At 36.1% G+C, this 16,308-nt stretch overlaps 1 protein-coding gene across 22 annotated transcripts in view; it reads left to right on the top strand.

Moving 5' to 3' along the window:
* Positions 1 to 16,308, top strand: part of KDM6A (lysine demethylase 6A) — a 180,775-nt gene that overhangs the window by 70,073 nt on the left and 94,394 nt on the right. For all 22 annotated transcript variants that reach the window (XM_061136679.1, XM_061136685.1, XM_061136680.1 and 19 more), the window contains one exon: positions 9,554 to 9,612. In XM_061136679.1, the coding sequence (XP_060992662.1) occupies positions 9,554 to 9,612 (59 nt within the window). The remainder of the gene's footprint in view (positions 1 to 9,553; positions 9,613 to 16,308) is intronic.

The raw sequence follows: 16,308 nt of genomic DNA, 5'->3' as shown, positions 1-16,308 counted from the left end.
TATAATTTGTAAATATTTTCTCAAAATCTGTGGCTTATTTTTTCACTGTCTCAACAGTATAGTTTGAAGTGCAAAAATTTTAAATTGTGATGACATCCAGTTTCTCAACTGTTTCTTTCATTGCTTGTGCTTTTGGTTTTGTAGCTAAGAAACCTTTGCCTAATCCCATGTCATGGTGATTTCTTCCATTGTTTATTCAGTCAGTTGCTTCGGTACAGATAGTACTGCAATAAATAGTACAAGTTTCTTTTTGTATTTTTGTTAGTGGTTCTTTGGTATAAGTGGGATTGCTGTGAACTTAGTGAGTGGTACACACTGTGTGAACCACTCATTTCAGCTCTCTTGTTTTTCCTTGGTCTTAACTAAGAAAATCTATGTTAGACTTTTTGTGAAATCTGATGAATGAGAAATCATGTCTCCAGTCATTTTAACTTGCATTTTCTTAATTGAATTTTTAATTGAAGTTTAAAGACTATTCGTATTTTCTTTAAAATATTTGTTCATCTCTCTTGCCAGTTTTTCGTTTGGACTGTTGTTTTATTTCTCTGTTTTATATAGCTATATTTTATGTATGATGCGTATTTATCCTTTATCTGTGATAAAAGTTGCAGTTTTCCACTTGTTTTAATTTGCTTTTGTGTTTGTTTTTGCCCACGGAGAAGTTATTTCTATCTAGTCAAACTTTTCAGTATTTCCTAAATTGAATCATAAGATAGTTTTTTCCTTGCTTCCAGACGTTAGACAGATTCACCTACATTTTCTTTTAGTACTTGAATAGTTTTAGGTTTTTAATTTAAGTTTTGATCCATTTGGGATTTATCCCTAATTTGTAGTGTGTGGAACATCTAAGTTTATTCTTTTCCTGTGGTTAGTTATCTCAATACAATATATTGTTTAAAAAAATTCATCTTTTCCCTACTAATTTGAGATGTTGCCTTAGTTGTATGGTAAATTTTCATATGTAGATTTGTCTATTTATAGTTTCTCTGGTCTGTTTCATTAGTCTGTGCATGAATTAATACTGTACTAGTTTACATATATCGGTTTTGCAGTATGTTTATACTGTGCTTAGTTGCTCAGTTGTGTCCGACTCTTTGCAACCCAATGGACTGTAGCCCACCATTCTCCCCTGTCTGTGGGGATTCTCCAGGCACGAATACTGGAGTGAGTTGCCATATCCTCCTCCACGGGGTCTTCCCAACCCAGGAATCGAATCCAGGTCTCCCACGTTGCGGGCAGATTCTTTACCGTCTGAGCCACCAGGGAAGCCCATGTTTATACTACATATACAGTATGTATATGGTACTGCTACAACATCCTTTCCCCATTGTTGTTTTTAGGGTTTCCCTGACTGTCCTTTCTTTGTTGCTTGTTTTTCCACATAAACTAATTAACTCCACAAAAATAGCTGATTTTTCTTTCCAGCTTTTTTGAGGTATAATTTACATTACTTTAAATGTTCGAAGTATGATTATTTTAAGTTTTTTTTTTTTTTTTTGTAAATAACAATCTAAGAATGGAAATGAACATCCTTACTCTAATGACAATTAACTTCAAAAATTTTCAGTTTAAAGTCAGCATTTTTCTTTTGTATGAAAATACTTTTCTGGTATCCTTTGAGATAATTTTATGTTTTTTCTCCTTAAATCGGTCTTGCATTTCTGAAGTAAATTCAAATTAGCAGTAAGTTTTTATTGTTGTTAGTTAGTTATATCTGGATTGGGATTGCTAATATGTAACATCTTTGCATCTTTGTTCATAATTGAAATTGGTCTGAATTTTTTCTTTCTTGAGTTGTCTTTATCTAATGCCTAGGAGCTGGTTCTACATTCCAAGGACCTGGTCAGAGGAAGAGAAAGCAGAGTGCAACAGCCTTTCTTTGAAGGGAATCGTGAGATTTTACACATCCCTTCATATGCATCTCACTTACGATAACGTAGTAATTTGAAAACTTTCAGCTGCAAGAGAGGCTAGGAAATGTCTTATTTTGTTTGATCGTGATAATAGGACTGCAAACAATGTTGTTGCAAAATAGACTATGTTAATAGTAGAAATTAATTCATATTATTGGTAAATAAGGGAATTATGTCTATATGCTGTGAAAGCCTTGTTGTTTCACTTAAATTTTTTTCCTGGATAATGGGGAGTGTAAGTATGAACTTAAGTAGGAAAGGGAAAAACTCTCAGCTTGACTGCTGCACTGGTAGCAGGAGTTCTGTTGTCTAGATTTTAAGGAAATTAAACACAGGTATCTTTATCCAGGGCTTTTCCTCAGAAAGGCACATCCATAGCTGTTTTCATCATTTCAGCACCTGCCAGCTCTGCTCTAATTAAACTATTGCCAGCATTGCAACTTCATTGTTCATTTTTAATATCGACCATGACAGCCTATCACCATGCTGAGCTTCTTGCTTGAGTGATTCAGGCTGTCTCCAGGTTCTGGTTACTACTTCTGAAATCCTCTGCTTATGTTGCATGGGATTTGAGTAGTCTTGTCCACAGCTCTCTTTTGTTTTTGAATCTTCTTATCTTTAATGTGTAATTTTTTTTTACAGCATGTGAGACTTACTGAGAATTTTATGTATCATATTCTATCCATTGAGCAATTACCATGTACTAGATATGTTTTGTTGTTGGTGATAGATACATTGCCTCCTTTACTTCTCACAAATATCCCAAGTGTCATGTTGTTATTTTAAGTATTTTACATGTATGATCTTAATTCCTCAAAATAACCCTATGAAATTATGACTCAGTTAACTTGCTTTGGGAGTCAGTAGTGACAAGCCAAGCGGCTAGAGTGATGTGACAAGTGACTAGAGTGATGGCCGCTGTAGCCTGATTTCATGATCACTATACAATACTATGCCTAGATTTTGGAAGCAGAGCTTTTTTTTTTTTTAATTTTTTTTGGAGTATAGTTGATTTACAATGTTGTATTAGTTTAATGGAAGCAGAACTTCTGCTCTCTTGCTATACTTTGGACCTGATTGATGTAATGAGATTTAACAACCTCTTCTGCTATATATTATTGTAACTAGGAACTGTGGTGTCCAAAAGGTAGTTTGGACTGTATTAAGGAAACGATTCTGTATAAACTGATTAAGCAAAGTATTAAATTCTTTGATGAAAATGTGTAACAAGTTATTTAAGGCTGTAAGATACTGATTTATTCAGCAGTACACCTTTCCCCAATAACTTCTATATGCTTGTTACTTTACCATAGGGATCAAAAGATGACTTGAGTTCTGTCTCTACCTTTTTACAAGCTCATTTCTAATGGAGGAGATAAAGGGCCTATCTGTAATAGACATGAGTATTCATTTGGAAACTTGTTTCAAAAAGCTTAACTCTGTTTGCACTTGGGAATGTGTCAGATAATAATGATACTTGTGGAAAGAAGAGATGAGTGATGAGTGTGATGGATAGGAATTTGCCAAATTGAGAAATAGTTGAAGGAACAATGGCATTGGCTTTTTCAGCAAAGGAAGCAAATGTGTTTAAAACCATGGAAATGTGTAAGAGCATATTTTATTCATAGGTCTGCCTGTTATTTGTCCTAGTTGAAGTGGTGGCTCTGAGATTGGGAAAGTTGAGCAAGAGTCATGAAATGAAGACCTTTATAGTCAGGCTAGGTTGTAGGGAATCTTCAGAGGAGTTTAAGAGTTAAAAATGTTTTGAGTTTTAGCAAGCTCTCTGGCAGTGGTGTGGAAAGTATGTTGAAAAGGATGGGGGACGGGGGTATGGAAGGGGAGGCTAAGGTTTGGGAGCTGAGTTAGGAAACTGTTGAAACAGGCCAAGTAGACAAAAGCAAAGTCCTAAATTACCTAGAGAAAGGCAGTAAAAATGGAGAAGGGGATAGATTCAAAAGCTTTGAGATTGTAAAATGAACTTTGTGAAAAGGATGAATTTGGCTTATTGGTGGGGAGGAGGTAAGAGAGGAAAAGTAGGATTACTTTTTGGCTTGGTTAACTGGTGAGATTGCTATTGTAGCATCAGAGTCTCCCATACAATGTAAGATTCATAGAGTTTCAGGTATTTGTAGTACATTCAACAGGTGGAGAGTACCCAGTTTGATTGACTGTTAGTACCTTCCTCACTCTGGTGACCATGACTTATTAACAGGAGGTGGAAGGAGAAGAAAGCAAAAACTTTCTATTCTTTATGCAAAGAAAGCAAAAGCTTTCTCAGAGACCCCATGGTAGAAATCTCATTGGCAAGAGCTCTTATGTCACCAACTTTTTCTCAATGGAAGTAGCCAGGAAAAAGGGGATTGATGACAGTGGCTTCTATGGGATTTCATAGACAGATTTAAGAAAATTTGGCAGTAAGAGAGTCTAATATGAGGTTGCCAACTGCTGACTTAATGAACCACACATCCTTGAGAATAACTTTAGACATAGTATAAAAGCCTTCAATATAAATGGATTGTAATCTTACTGTTATAATTTCTTAATTTGAGATTGTTGATGAGTACTATAATACAGTCTAGGTCAGAAGTTGATAAACTTCTCTTGTAAAGGGCAGCAGAGTAACTGTTTTAGATTTCATAAGCCAGATAGTCTCTGTGTTGAAACTGTTCGGCTCTACTGTTGGATCTGGAAGCAGCTATAGACAGTAAGTAAATAAATGGAGAGGGTGTAGCTATGTTTCAGTACTACTTTATTTACAAAAATCGATGGCTGGCTGGATTGGCCCATGGGCCATAGTTTGCTGATACCTGATAGAGATGCTCTAATAACCTCTAAGGATTTGGACTGAAGCAGGAGTTTGTTTTATAAATAACACATTTCTCAGAAAGCTACTCCCCTAACTTCTCACAGTAGATTGAAGAATGACTTCATTACATTTAAACTCATTTTCTTATCAGTGCCTTTGCTCAGGTCATCCTTCTGCCTAGACCCATGTTTCTCAGTGTGGCTGCTGTTGGCATTTTTGATGAGAGTATACATTGGGAGGGAATAAATTTTTATCAGGGCATGAAGCCATTCACAGCCCCAGGTCACTATTTCCAAAAGTGTGTGGATTAGAAGCACTGGCTGAGGTGGCTTGTTTTTCCTTCTCCTTTCCTAGCCATCCTTAAGATACAGTATCCAAGTTCCACCTCTTTTCCTAGTCCTTATTATATAATCCTTAATTATCTCTTAAATGGTTACAGCTTGGAATACATTATTCATGTAACTTCATAATCATTTGTCTTTAGATTATAAATTCATTGATGGTAGGAATTTTTTGTCTTTTTTGTTCACTTCTGTCTTTCCAGTGCCAGTAACTCTGTTATGACTCATAATAGGTGCTCAATAAATGTTCAAATTACATTGTCTTCTATTATGGAAAAATGAGACTTGCCTTCTTACTGAGATTTATAAGCACCTGATTAATAGGGATTATCCCTCATACTAATTCCATGTCACCCAGGGAATTGAACTTGACACCGAACTTGGTGATGCAGTTTGCTAAACCTTTGGGCATCTGCTAGGTGGAGAGCACTGTGCATGCTAGGTGATAACAGGTAATACAGAGATGATTACCTTTTTGTCTGATAGGATGTAGGTTAGTCAATACACAAATAACAAAAATATAGTAGTTAAAAGAGTCAGCTCTGGAGGCAGACCTAGATTCAGTTCCTGTGTCTGCCACTGTCTCTTTGAGCAAGTTGCTTGATTTTTTAAATTTCTGCCACCTCAAAGAGCTGTTGTTGTTCAGTCGCTAACTCTTTGAGACCCCATGGACTGTAGCTCTCCAGGCTTCCTTGTCCTCAGCTGTCTCCTGGAGTTTGTTCAAATTCATGTTGGTGATGGTATCTAACCATTTCATCCTCTGCTGCCCACTTCTCCTTTTGCTTTCAGTCTTTCCCAACATCAGGGTCTTTTCCAGTGAGTCAGCTGTTCACATCAGGTGGCCAAAGTGTTGGAGCTTTAGCATCAGTCCCTCCAATGAATATTCAGGGTTGATTTCCTTTAGTATTGAGTGGTTTGATCTACTTGTAATCCAAGGGACTCTCGAACACCAGAATTCGAAAGCATCAGTTTTTTGGCATCCAGACTTCTTGATAGTCCAACTCTCACATCCATACATGACCACTGGAAAAACCATAGCTTTGACGATACGCACCTTTGTTGGCAAAGTGATGTCTCTACTTTTTAATGCACTGTCCAGCATATTAGAACCTTTTAAAAGAAATGATGTTAGCATTTTGCACAAAATTAAGTTCTTACTGTTGTACCATGTTGCATGCTAGGGACATTGTACTAAGGCAAAATTTAGAGATTGGAAAGATTACCTCTGGCTTGAGGTGGGAAAAGCAACAAAGCTCCGTAGGGAAAATGGCATGTTAACTAGATCTAGATGGATTGATAAAATTTATGCAGTGGCACGGTTGGTGACAATAGGCTTTCCTAGAGGGGGAAGGAAGAACTATGAACAGAGAAAGTTGAGAGAATGCAGGATGTGTACTGAAAGCAGAAAGATGCCTCAATAAACTCATATTTCTACCACATGCCACACTACCTTCTCGGGGCAGTTACCTAATTTGGTGAAAGATGCTATCTATTGTTATTCAACCGTGATCTCTTCCCCTCCATCTCTCCCACCTAGGGAGACAGTTGTGTTTCAAATCTAGACTTTCTTGGGTAGAACAGTTTGAATTAACTACTCTTGTATTCTGAATATCATACCTCCCCCCTCTACGCACACAGTAGAGTGTGGGAGATAGTACATTTTAATCAGTTCGGCTTGTTCAACCCTTGAGTATTGTCCTTAACACCTAGTAAAAGTTCACTTTATTTTGGTGATAAGGTGGGGTGGTAAAGGAGTGATCCTGATTGAAGCCAGTTTCAACTAAATTTTAAAAATTGGAATATGAACTTTCGAATCCGATGTTTTCTGAGATCTTTGTGAATACCCCTGTAGCATGTAGTTTTCTCATTCAGGGAATTGAGGGTAATGAGGATCTAATGAAATTAAATTTCCATATTTATTGCATTTTAAGCTATACTTAAGAAAACTTTTTCAGTGCTTCCAGAAGGGTACATAGAACGCAAAGGAAATATATGATATGACCCTAGAACAGATTTTAGTATTAAAAAGGATAACTGCATATCAATAAGTTGCCCAGGTGTTCATTATACTTTGGACTTTAAATATCACTGGTTCTTTTCTGCAGTCGTTGAGTGACAGCAGTTGTGGGATAAGGACTGTAGTTGGCTCACCCCTAGCACAGAATGACTCTGAGAATGTTCTTTACTGTCTCCTAGAAATTCCCAGTAGGATTGGGTCCCTGTTGCCCACAGCTGCATAGCCATTCATGTTGTGGTTGTTTAGTCACCAAGTGGTGTCCATCTCTTTCGTGATATCATGGACTGTAGCATGCCAGGCTCCTCTGCACATGGGATTCTCTAGGCAAGAGTACTAGAGTGGGTTGCCATTTTCTTCTCCAGGGGACCTTCCTGACCCAGGGATCAAACCCATGTCTCCTGCATTGGCAGGTGGATTCTTTACCACTGAGCCACCTGGGAAGCCCATAGTCATCCATACTACACCCTTTATTAGATTCCTTCCCTTCCCTGCCTTACTTCTCCAAATCCATTACTGGTGTTTTCTAGGCTAACTTCCCAAATAAAATACTTATACTAAAACCTTTTTGTCTCAGGGTATACTTCTGAGGAAATATAACCTAAAATAATGCAGTAAGATATATTTTAGTAAGAGTTTGAAAATTTTTAAGTTTTGGAATGTAGAATTTGGATAACATATAGTAGGTACTCAGCTGTTTGCCCCTTTTGAAAAAAAGAGTAGCTATCTAGTTTCCTATATGGGGGCTGGAGATTGTATTGAGTCTGGATAAGCATCTCTGTTTTGTAGTGCATGCAAAAGGAATCACTGATGTTTATAGCCGCAAATGTAAGTGACTGTCATTTTAGCATGTGGGTTTTTTGTTAATACTAAAATTTTTTGTTAATACTAAAATTATAGGTTATAGGTTTATATTGTGCATTTACTTTGAATTCTAACTACCTTCCTGGCAACACTGAACATAGAATTAAATCCAGTCAGAAAGAACCAGAGAAAGAGTACATAGATACAAGCAAGAGAGAATAAGATAGCATAGTTCAAGCATTTTCTTATTCCTGAAAAACAGATTTTTCTTTTCAATTTGTCTATGGAATTCTGCCGAAAGATTTTTTTTTTAATTGAAGTATAGTTGAATTACAATGTTATGTTAATTTTTCCTGTATAGCAAAGTGACTCAGTTGTACATATATATACATTCTTTTTAATATCTCCTATTATGGTTTATCCCAGGACTTTGAATATGGTTGAATATAGTTCCTGTGCTATACAGTAGGATCTTACTGTCCATCCATTCTGGATGTAATTGTTTGTATCTACTAACTCCACACTTCAGTCCATCTGCCCCCGCTGTTGGCTATCACAAGTCTGTTCTCTGTTTCTGTATCATAGGTTCATTTGTGTCATGTTTTAGGTTCCACATTATAAGTGATTTAATGATCTTAGTCTTTCTGATTTGACTTCACTTAGTATGATAATCTCTAGTTGCATTCATATTGCTACAAATGAAATTATTTTTATGGTTAAGTAGTATTCCATTGTATATAGTACTGCATCTTCTTTATCCACTCATCTGTCCATGAGCGTTTAGGTTGTCTACCTCTCTTGGCTATTGTGAGTAGTGCTCCTGTGAGCATCTTTTTGAATTACGTATCTTTTTGAATTACAGTTTTGTCCAGATACACATGCTCAGGAGTGAGATTGCAGGATCATATGGTAATTGTACTTTTAGTTTCCTGAGGGCATCTACTGTTTTTCATAGTGGCTGCAACAACTTGCATTCCCACCAGAAGTGTAGGAGGGTTCCCATCTCTCCACCCCCTCTCCAGCATTTGTTATTTATAGACTTTTTAATGATGGCCATTCTGACTGGTCCAGTACTCTTGCCTGGAAAATCCCATGGACGAGGAACCTGGTAGGCTACAGTCCATGGGGTCTTGAAGAGTCGGACATGACTGAGTGACTTCACTTTCACTTTTCACTTTCATGCATTGGAGAAGGACATGGCAACCCACTTCAGTGTCCTTGCCTGGAGAATCCCAGGGACAGAGGACCTGGTGGGCTGCCGTCTATGGGGTCGCACAGAGTCGGCAACAACTGAAGCACCTTAGCAGCAGCAGCATTCTGACCGGTGTGAGGTGATACCTAATTGTAGTTTTGATTTGCATTTCTCGAATAATTAGTGATGTTGAGCATTTTTTCATATGTCCATTGGCCATCTGTATGTTGCTGACAGATTTTTTACTTTAGGACAAGTTTGATTGAAAAGAAACCACAGGATCTGTCCAAGTTGATTGGATTCTGTGCCATCTGTTGACTCTTAAGCTATTTTGGTGTTTTAAAGAGATATTGTAAATATATTGTAATGCAGGATAGAGTGTTAATAACTTAAAACATTGTGGATACTATGTTTTATAATAACAACATATGTATTAGACATAAATGCTTTTCTTAAAAGTCTCTTTTTTCCCTTTCTTTTCAGAATGCTGCCTTTTTATATGGTCTTGGTTTGGTCTACTTCCATTACAATGCATTTCAGTGGTAAGTTGATGTAAAACTAGTAACTCCAGTTGTTTCCAGTATATAGTTTTGTTTGCATTTTTCTGTTTGTGTGTGTATGTATGTGTAATAAATACAAAATATTTTAATATCAATAAGCCTATACTTTCCAATAATCTCTTGAAATTATTACTTTGTTCCTTTAGAGATACTAACCCACCTTAGATTATTAAAAATGTATATGTTCCTAAAAGAATCTGGTATAAAGAAGACTTAGGTTAGAAAGCTTTTGGGATTCCTGTTACCTTTATTATACCTGGTGGTCCCCAGGTTATTTGAACCAGGAAATGACTGTGCTCTCTGTTCTCAAGGTTTGTGGGTAAGTGATGTATGATGACAAGTATCTGCTTTTCAGACTTTTAGACATATTGACTGCTCCTTCCCTTCCTCTTTCACCAAAACGCACATGCACACACACTAGTACACTATGGACTCAATTTTAAACTCTCAATTCTCTCTTCTGTAAAGTAGTAATAATGATACCATCTTCAGAGTCAGACATTAAATATGATAGAAATATGTAAGATTTTATAAATGATAAAGTATATAGGACCCTGTTACTATGGCCTTTGCCCCCTTGTTGTTTTTCTGTTTACCAGACAAGACAGTAGCATTCTCTAGTGGAAATAACATAGTTGATAGATTGGTATTCTGTTCTCAGCACTTTTAGTTTGATCTGTTTGCTCATGCGTGTGTGTTTTAGGTACATTGCAATTAATTGCCTTTTCTACTCTAATAGAGTTTTGATGATCAAATGAGATAATGTACGTTTTGTAAACTGTAAAGCCCTATGTAGACTTTTTTTTTTGAAATGTATTCAACTTTGTCAGAGTCCTTTCTAGTCTCCATAATTTTAAGCTTGAGTGAGTGCTGAGAAAGTTCAGAGGAACGTTTTTACCAAAGGTTATAACCCTGTCATATACCTGATGGGCACCGTGGATATTTATTACAGAGCTTTTAAATGTGCATTGGCAATGATGTGATACAATTGCTCTAAAGAGGAAACTTCAGACATGAATGACTTTTCCCAGATGCCTTTTCTTTCCTCTTTGGTTTTGGTCCTGTTGATTTTTGATCATCAGTGGAAGCACTGCACGGTTAGAGATCACCTGTGTGGATAGAGTATTAGAATCGTTCAAATCATTCATTTTCATGGTAAACTTTACAAAGCTATAATTGGTCTTTATAAAGAAGTTTTGTAATATTTTTCTTTTAAATTATGCATTGTTGTAGAACAATCTAAAATTTAAGCCTCCTAACTATGTACGCAGTGTATCATGTATCATCAAGAGTAGAGTAGGAATGTTTTAAAATCTCTTAGGTTCTTGAAGATCCTATTTATAGAAATCACAGTTGTAAACTTTAGAACCCGAAGTGGCCTTAGAGATTAATTAGTTTTCTCCCTTAATTTTATAGATGAAGAAAACAAGAGGGGGTGTGTGTGTGTGTATAACTCAGTATTATGTAATTGGTTGCAGAAGCAAGCTTATGCTCAGATTTCCCACTCTAATTATTTTGTCTATTGTAGTCTGTCCGCAAGTTTGAAGATTGATAGGTCATTATTTTTAATCGTTATTCTGGATGCATTTGTACAATCTTTATGGCCAGCCAGAAATAATTTAGGTGAAACTCAAGGCAAGGAACGCTACACTTTTAGAAATGGACAGGTATACCTCACACGAGTTAGTTTTCACCTACCTGTGATAACTTGTGAACTCTCTGTAGATCACAGATAAAAGCATAAAATCAATAGTGAGGTGAAGCCATCATCAGTTCAAAATTGGATTGCATTAAAAAGTGTGTAACCATGTCAGGTTAGGGGGCTTGTAGTGTGGAAAACTGTATCTTTTGATTCTTTATCTACATATGATTTCTGTGTCCTTCAGTTGCCTTAATGAAATGATATAAGAATCATACAATCTCTGAATTACCAAGTGTCTTCTGTTTTGTTGATCATGTCCTGGCTACCATTTTCTCATGTCTTAAGTTTCAGCTCTAGCTGCTCCCTAAAATGATATATCTCATACCTTCTCTCTCTTTTTAAAAATATCTATTTATTTATTTATTTTGTCTGCTCGAGGCTTAGTTGTAGCACACAGGCTCTCTACTTGTGGCACACGCGCTCAGTAGTTGTGGTGTGAGGGCTTAGCTGCTCCAGGGGATGTGGGATCTTTCTCCCTGGACCAGGGATCGAACGTGCATCTCCTGTGTTGCAAGGTGAATTCTTAACCACTAGACCACCAAGGAAGTCATTCACACTCTCTCTTAATCCATCATGGATGTATATTTTTTGTTTTCCTGATCAAATGTTCTTTCACAAACTGCCCCCAATTTTGCTTTCACTTACCTCATTATTACTTGAACAGCCACAAAATTAGAAAGCTTGGAGTAGGTGCTTGGTGAGAGTTTTAGAGTATAGCCTTAATGGATAGGAACTTCTAGGTTAAGACTAAATTTGTGTGGGGATTTTTTTGTTTTATTTATAGGTAGCTATTAATTTCTGGGAGCAGCCCCCACCCCCCACACACTTAAGTTCTTTGGGATTTGTTGAAAAAATATTTGCAGAGAAAGGTATGGCATGCCTTTTTTTGTATTGTTACCTCAGAATGGTCTAGCTCTGGAACATTTATAATTCAAGTAGAGTTTAATATTTGGAAATGGTGTCTCTTGGTATTTAATTAGATTAAGTATTTGAGAAGAAAGCATGCAATCAACATGAATGTTGGAGTTGGTGATAGTGACCTAATAAATTACTAAGAGCAATTTTATCAACTATGGGTTTTATCTTGTTAATCTGTCTTGTTTATTGCCCTATTAATTTGCGCACACCCCCCCCCCCCACCCCTGTTTTTTTGAGTTGATGTTAGCCTCTTGAGTCAATTCAGTAACTTGATCAGTTTTTCTACTTTCAATTTGAGGAGCCCAGTGTCAGAAACAGAGCAACTGTTAAATTCTCAGTAGATTTATCATAACTATTTAATTTTACTATTATCATACATAATAACTTGTGACCAGACTTAAAATTTATATATCCAGAAGAAGGAAGGAAGACATAGAAGCCCAAAGTAAAATACATGCAGCAGAGAGCTAGAACCAGCATCTATAAAGCTGTTCCTTTCCATGTTCATGCCCATGTCTTCAACTTCGTGAGGGTGGCAAATTGCTAAGGTCACCTTGAACTGAGCTTTTCCTTGCCTTTATAATAAGAAACTTACATCTTTGAGTGAAAAAAATTGAACCATGTACAGTAGTAAATTATTATAACTTGTAGCCATATTTCTGAATATACCCCTTTGAAAATCCGACCATTCCTTTTTCTTTACCTTGTCACCTTTTGTATCCCCACTGATCAATATCAGAATGATCTTACGGTAGCAGATCTAACAGCTAAATAATTCTTTGTCAGAGGCAGGGGATTTTGGAAATTAGCTTCCCAAATCTGATTGATAAGGCCTGGTAAGGAGATGTAGTGATCATTATTATGTTGACATCAGCAAGGAGTAGGGTAATGAGATGGAGGTGAGTTCAAAAAGACAGAGATGTTAACACGTTACAAGTGAATTTTCTCCAGGACTCATTTTCAATTACAAGTGTACCAATTATTTGTACCAGTTACCAAGTGTTCTTAAGGGTATAGTAATCTTTGCTTGCCTTGTAAAGTCACTGCTTCGAGTGCAAACATAAACATAAACCTAATGTAGTCGAGATAACCACTGTTGACCTTGAAGCTTGTTTAACATGGAGTCTGGCAAAAACTTAATATTTAGTATATGTTTTCTGAGCTATCATTATGCAAACTAATTCTCTTAGACCAGAGTTTAAGTATACTTCTATTAAAATAAAACAGTTGATGTTAACGTATGTTGAATTTATTCTGTTTGCTTCTGTTTTGGAAAAAAACTAGCAGATAAATAAGGTAGTTTTGGTAAAATGATGCTTACCAGTGACACATAGATTGCCAGAGAGAATTTGGAAGGGTTTGGACTGATTAAGCCTCAGGGAAATTATGAATAAAAACATAAACTTTACAATGGAGAGGAGAAAAAAATCCCACTGTCTGCAGTGATGAAATGAAGTTGGCTGAAGAGGGCAAAAGACCCAAGAGGTAATACATTAGCAAATGTCAATGTGAATAAACCAATGTATGATACGTCTAACTTAGCCTCACATTTAAGATCCTCTCTGTTTCAACTTCAAATGATCTTTCTACCCTTATTGTTCCCCTAAATATATTCTTTGTGTGAGTCACTACTATATTAACATTTCGTTGAAAATTTCTTGAGCATTTTTTACCCATGTAACTTGTTTTATGCCATTTACTTTGTTTGGTCTGCCTTCTCTTAACATCTCTTACCTTTAAATATCTTACCTGTCTCTTTGAGTTCTTCATCAAATCTTACTATTTGTCTCATTTAGAAGGAACGTCTAAATTTCGTAAGTGTGTGTATGTGTGTGTGTGGAAGTATTTATTTGTTTTGTGTATGTGTTATTACTGATTTAGAGCTAAAAGTATTCTCTCTTTCATTAGTATGTAAACTTGTGAAATTACTTTCTTTATCCCATCAGATATGCCTGAGGGAAATCTCTGGACTCACATTTATTAGCTCCAGAGAACTTAAAAGTTTTATTTTGTCTCTTTAAATGTGCTCAAACTGTGCCAGGATGTTTACTTAATATCATTATTTTTCTATAGTTTGGTAAAGTTCTAAAGGAGGCTTTTTAAAAAATGACTTTCTAGAAACCTTATTAAAAATGAACATTGCTTTAAAATATAGTCAACGTGTGTGTTTTTTGTAGGTAGTGCTATTCAGGTTTTAGTTTTTTTTTTTTTTTCAGTTGGATTTTGTTTTTTATTTTTTTTCCAGTTGGATTTGGTTTTTTATTTTTATTTTTTTTGTGGTAGAACTTTTATTTTTATATTGTAAAGTAATTAGCCTCCAACTAATAAAAATAAATGAAAAAAAAAATAAAAGTTCTACCAGGTTTTAGTTTTTTATAATTTCCTTTTAAAAATTGTTAGCAGCGTCTAATATTAAATGTAAAATTTTAAACTGAAAATCTGTAGGTATAATTACAGTGATTAAAAAACCGTTTTTTAGATTTTAAGGAAAAAATGCACGGATAGTTATGCATAGTAATATGCACTTTTATTTTAGTAGAGATTATGCTTTAATATTTGAAAATTGTAAGCCTTTCTAAGCATTATATCATTAACAGTATTCTGTGGTTTTAAGTAGCCATTTCTCATGTTCTGAAATTGTCTGTTGATCAAAAAACTGATGTCAGCAGAGTTTGTATGTGTTGGTGGTTTAGTCTCACTTGCACTACAGAGACCATGTTCTGGCTGCATATGGTTTGGTGAGTGAGATATGAGTGTATTAAAATGATGGCCAAAATTAGAATAATCTGCGTTGTATGTGTTTTCTCCACACAGCGCTCTCTCCCTCCTAACACACAAACACATTCTTTTTTCTGTTTCTTCTCTCACCCCCAAGGGGTGGAAGCAACACATAGGAGAGAAAGATGGGGAAAGTTTAGAGAAGGAAATGAAAATGAACTTAGATCTATTTTGTTAGCTTAGGGGAACTCTGATCAGTAAAGAGACTGTGGAGTGTCCCAGTCCAGTTTGCTAACTATGAAAGTGATGACACCAGTAAACAGATACTAGACATTTTCCTGTAATGTCTGGAGTATTTGAAAATAGGAATGTAGACCTCAAGGAATAGACCACTTGGAAAAACTGGAGATAGCACTCTGGTAAGTAGAGAATAAAATGATTTGATTATAGAGTGGCCCTAACTGCTGGTTAACACTAAGCAAAGAAAAAAAAAGGTATTGAGTTTGTGTGGTGAGTCTTAAAGGTAATATTGGATTTAGAGTGAAGCAGAAGAATGAAAATATTTCAGGTCAGGAGACTATCCTCAGGAGAAGCAGTGAAAGCTAGAGGGCTAATATTTGCATGAAAGAGTTCCTGAGATGTGCCAGCTCACAGTTGAAGAGGAGCAGTGTTAGGGCATGACTGGGAATGGGTGTAACTGCTCACAGACCTTAAATGCTATATGGAGATTTGACTTGAGTATCATGATTATTAGTAGGCAGTCATAGGAGCCACATTTTTGAGGAAGTACAGGCAAGCCAGAGCAGAGCAAGGGGAGTCTTTAAGGAGTCTGTTTCAGTTATCTACTAAGGAGATATTGAAGACTGAGTCTGCAAGTATTGAATTCGAGGGAAACTTTGAAACAACCTGGAGAACTTGACGAATAGATATATATTGTTCAACCTTGTCATAGGCACTTGTAATAGTCCTTAAAGAGCAGTAAGGTGTAGCCCTGACTAGTGTATTGGAACATGTGTTTTTGCTGATAGGTTATTATTATTATTTTTTTTAAATCCCAGTATGTTAACCTATATAGAGAACTTGTTAAAATAAACCTACATTTCTTTGTAGTTGTGTAACATTTCAAACTAAGAACTAAAGGCACCTATGAAATAAAACACATTTATCAAAGGTTGGGCAAAGGGTGGAAATAGAAACTGAGACAGAGTAGGAAATATTTTTCCTGAAGGATTGCTATTGATGCTTTGTGTTTTCATTCTTCCCTTTCACAAACATCCTTTCCTGGACTGTTTTTCTTCCTATCTTCTTTTTCTCCTTTAATCTTTCTATCCTTTGCTGCC

This window comes from Dama dama, chromosome X, assembly GCF_033118175.1.
Source record: "Dama dama isolate Ldn47 chromosome X, ASM3311817v1, whole genome shotgun sequence".
Taxonomy (NCBI): Eukaryota; Metazoa; Chordata; class Mammalia; order Artiodactyla; family Cervidae; genus Dama; species Dama dama.
This window is presented reverse-complemented; position numbering and strand designations above follow the sequence as displayed.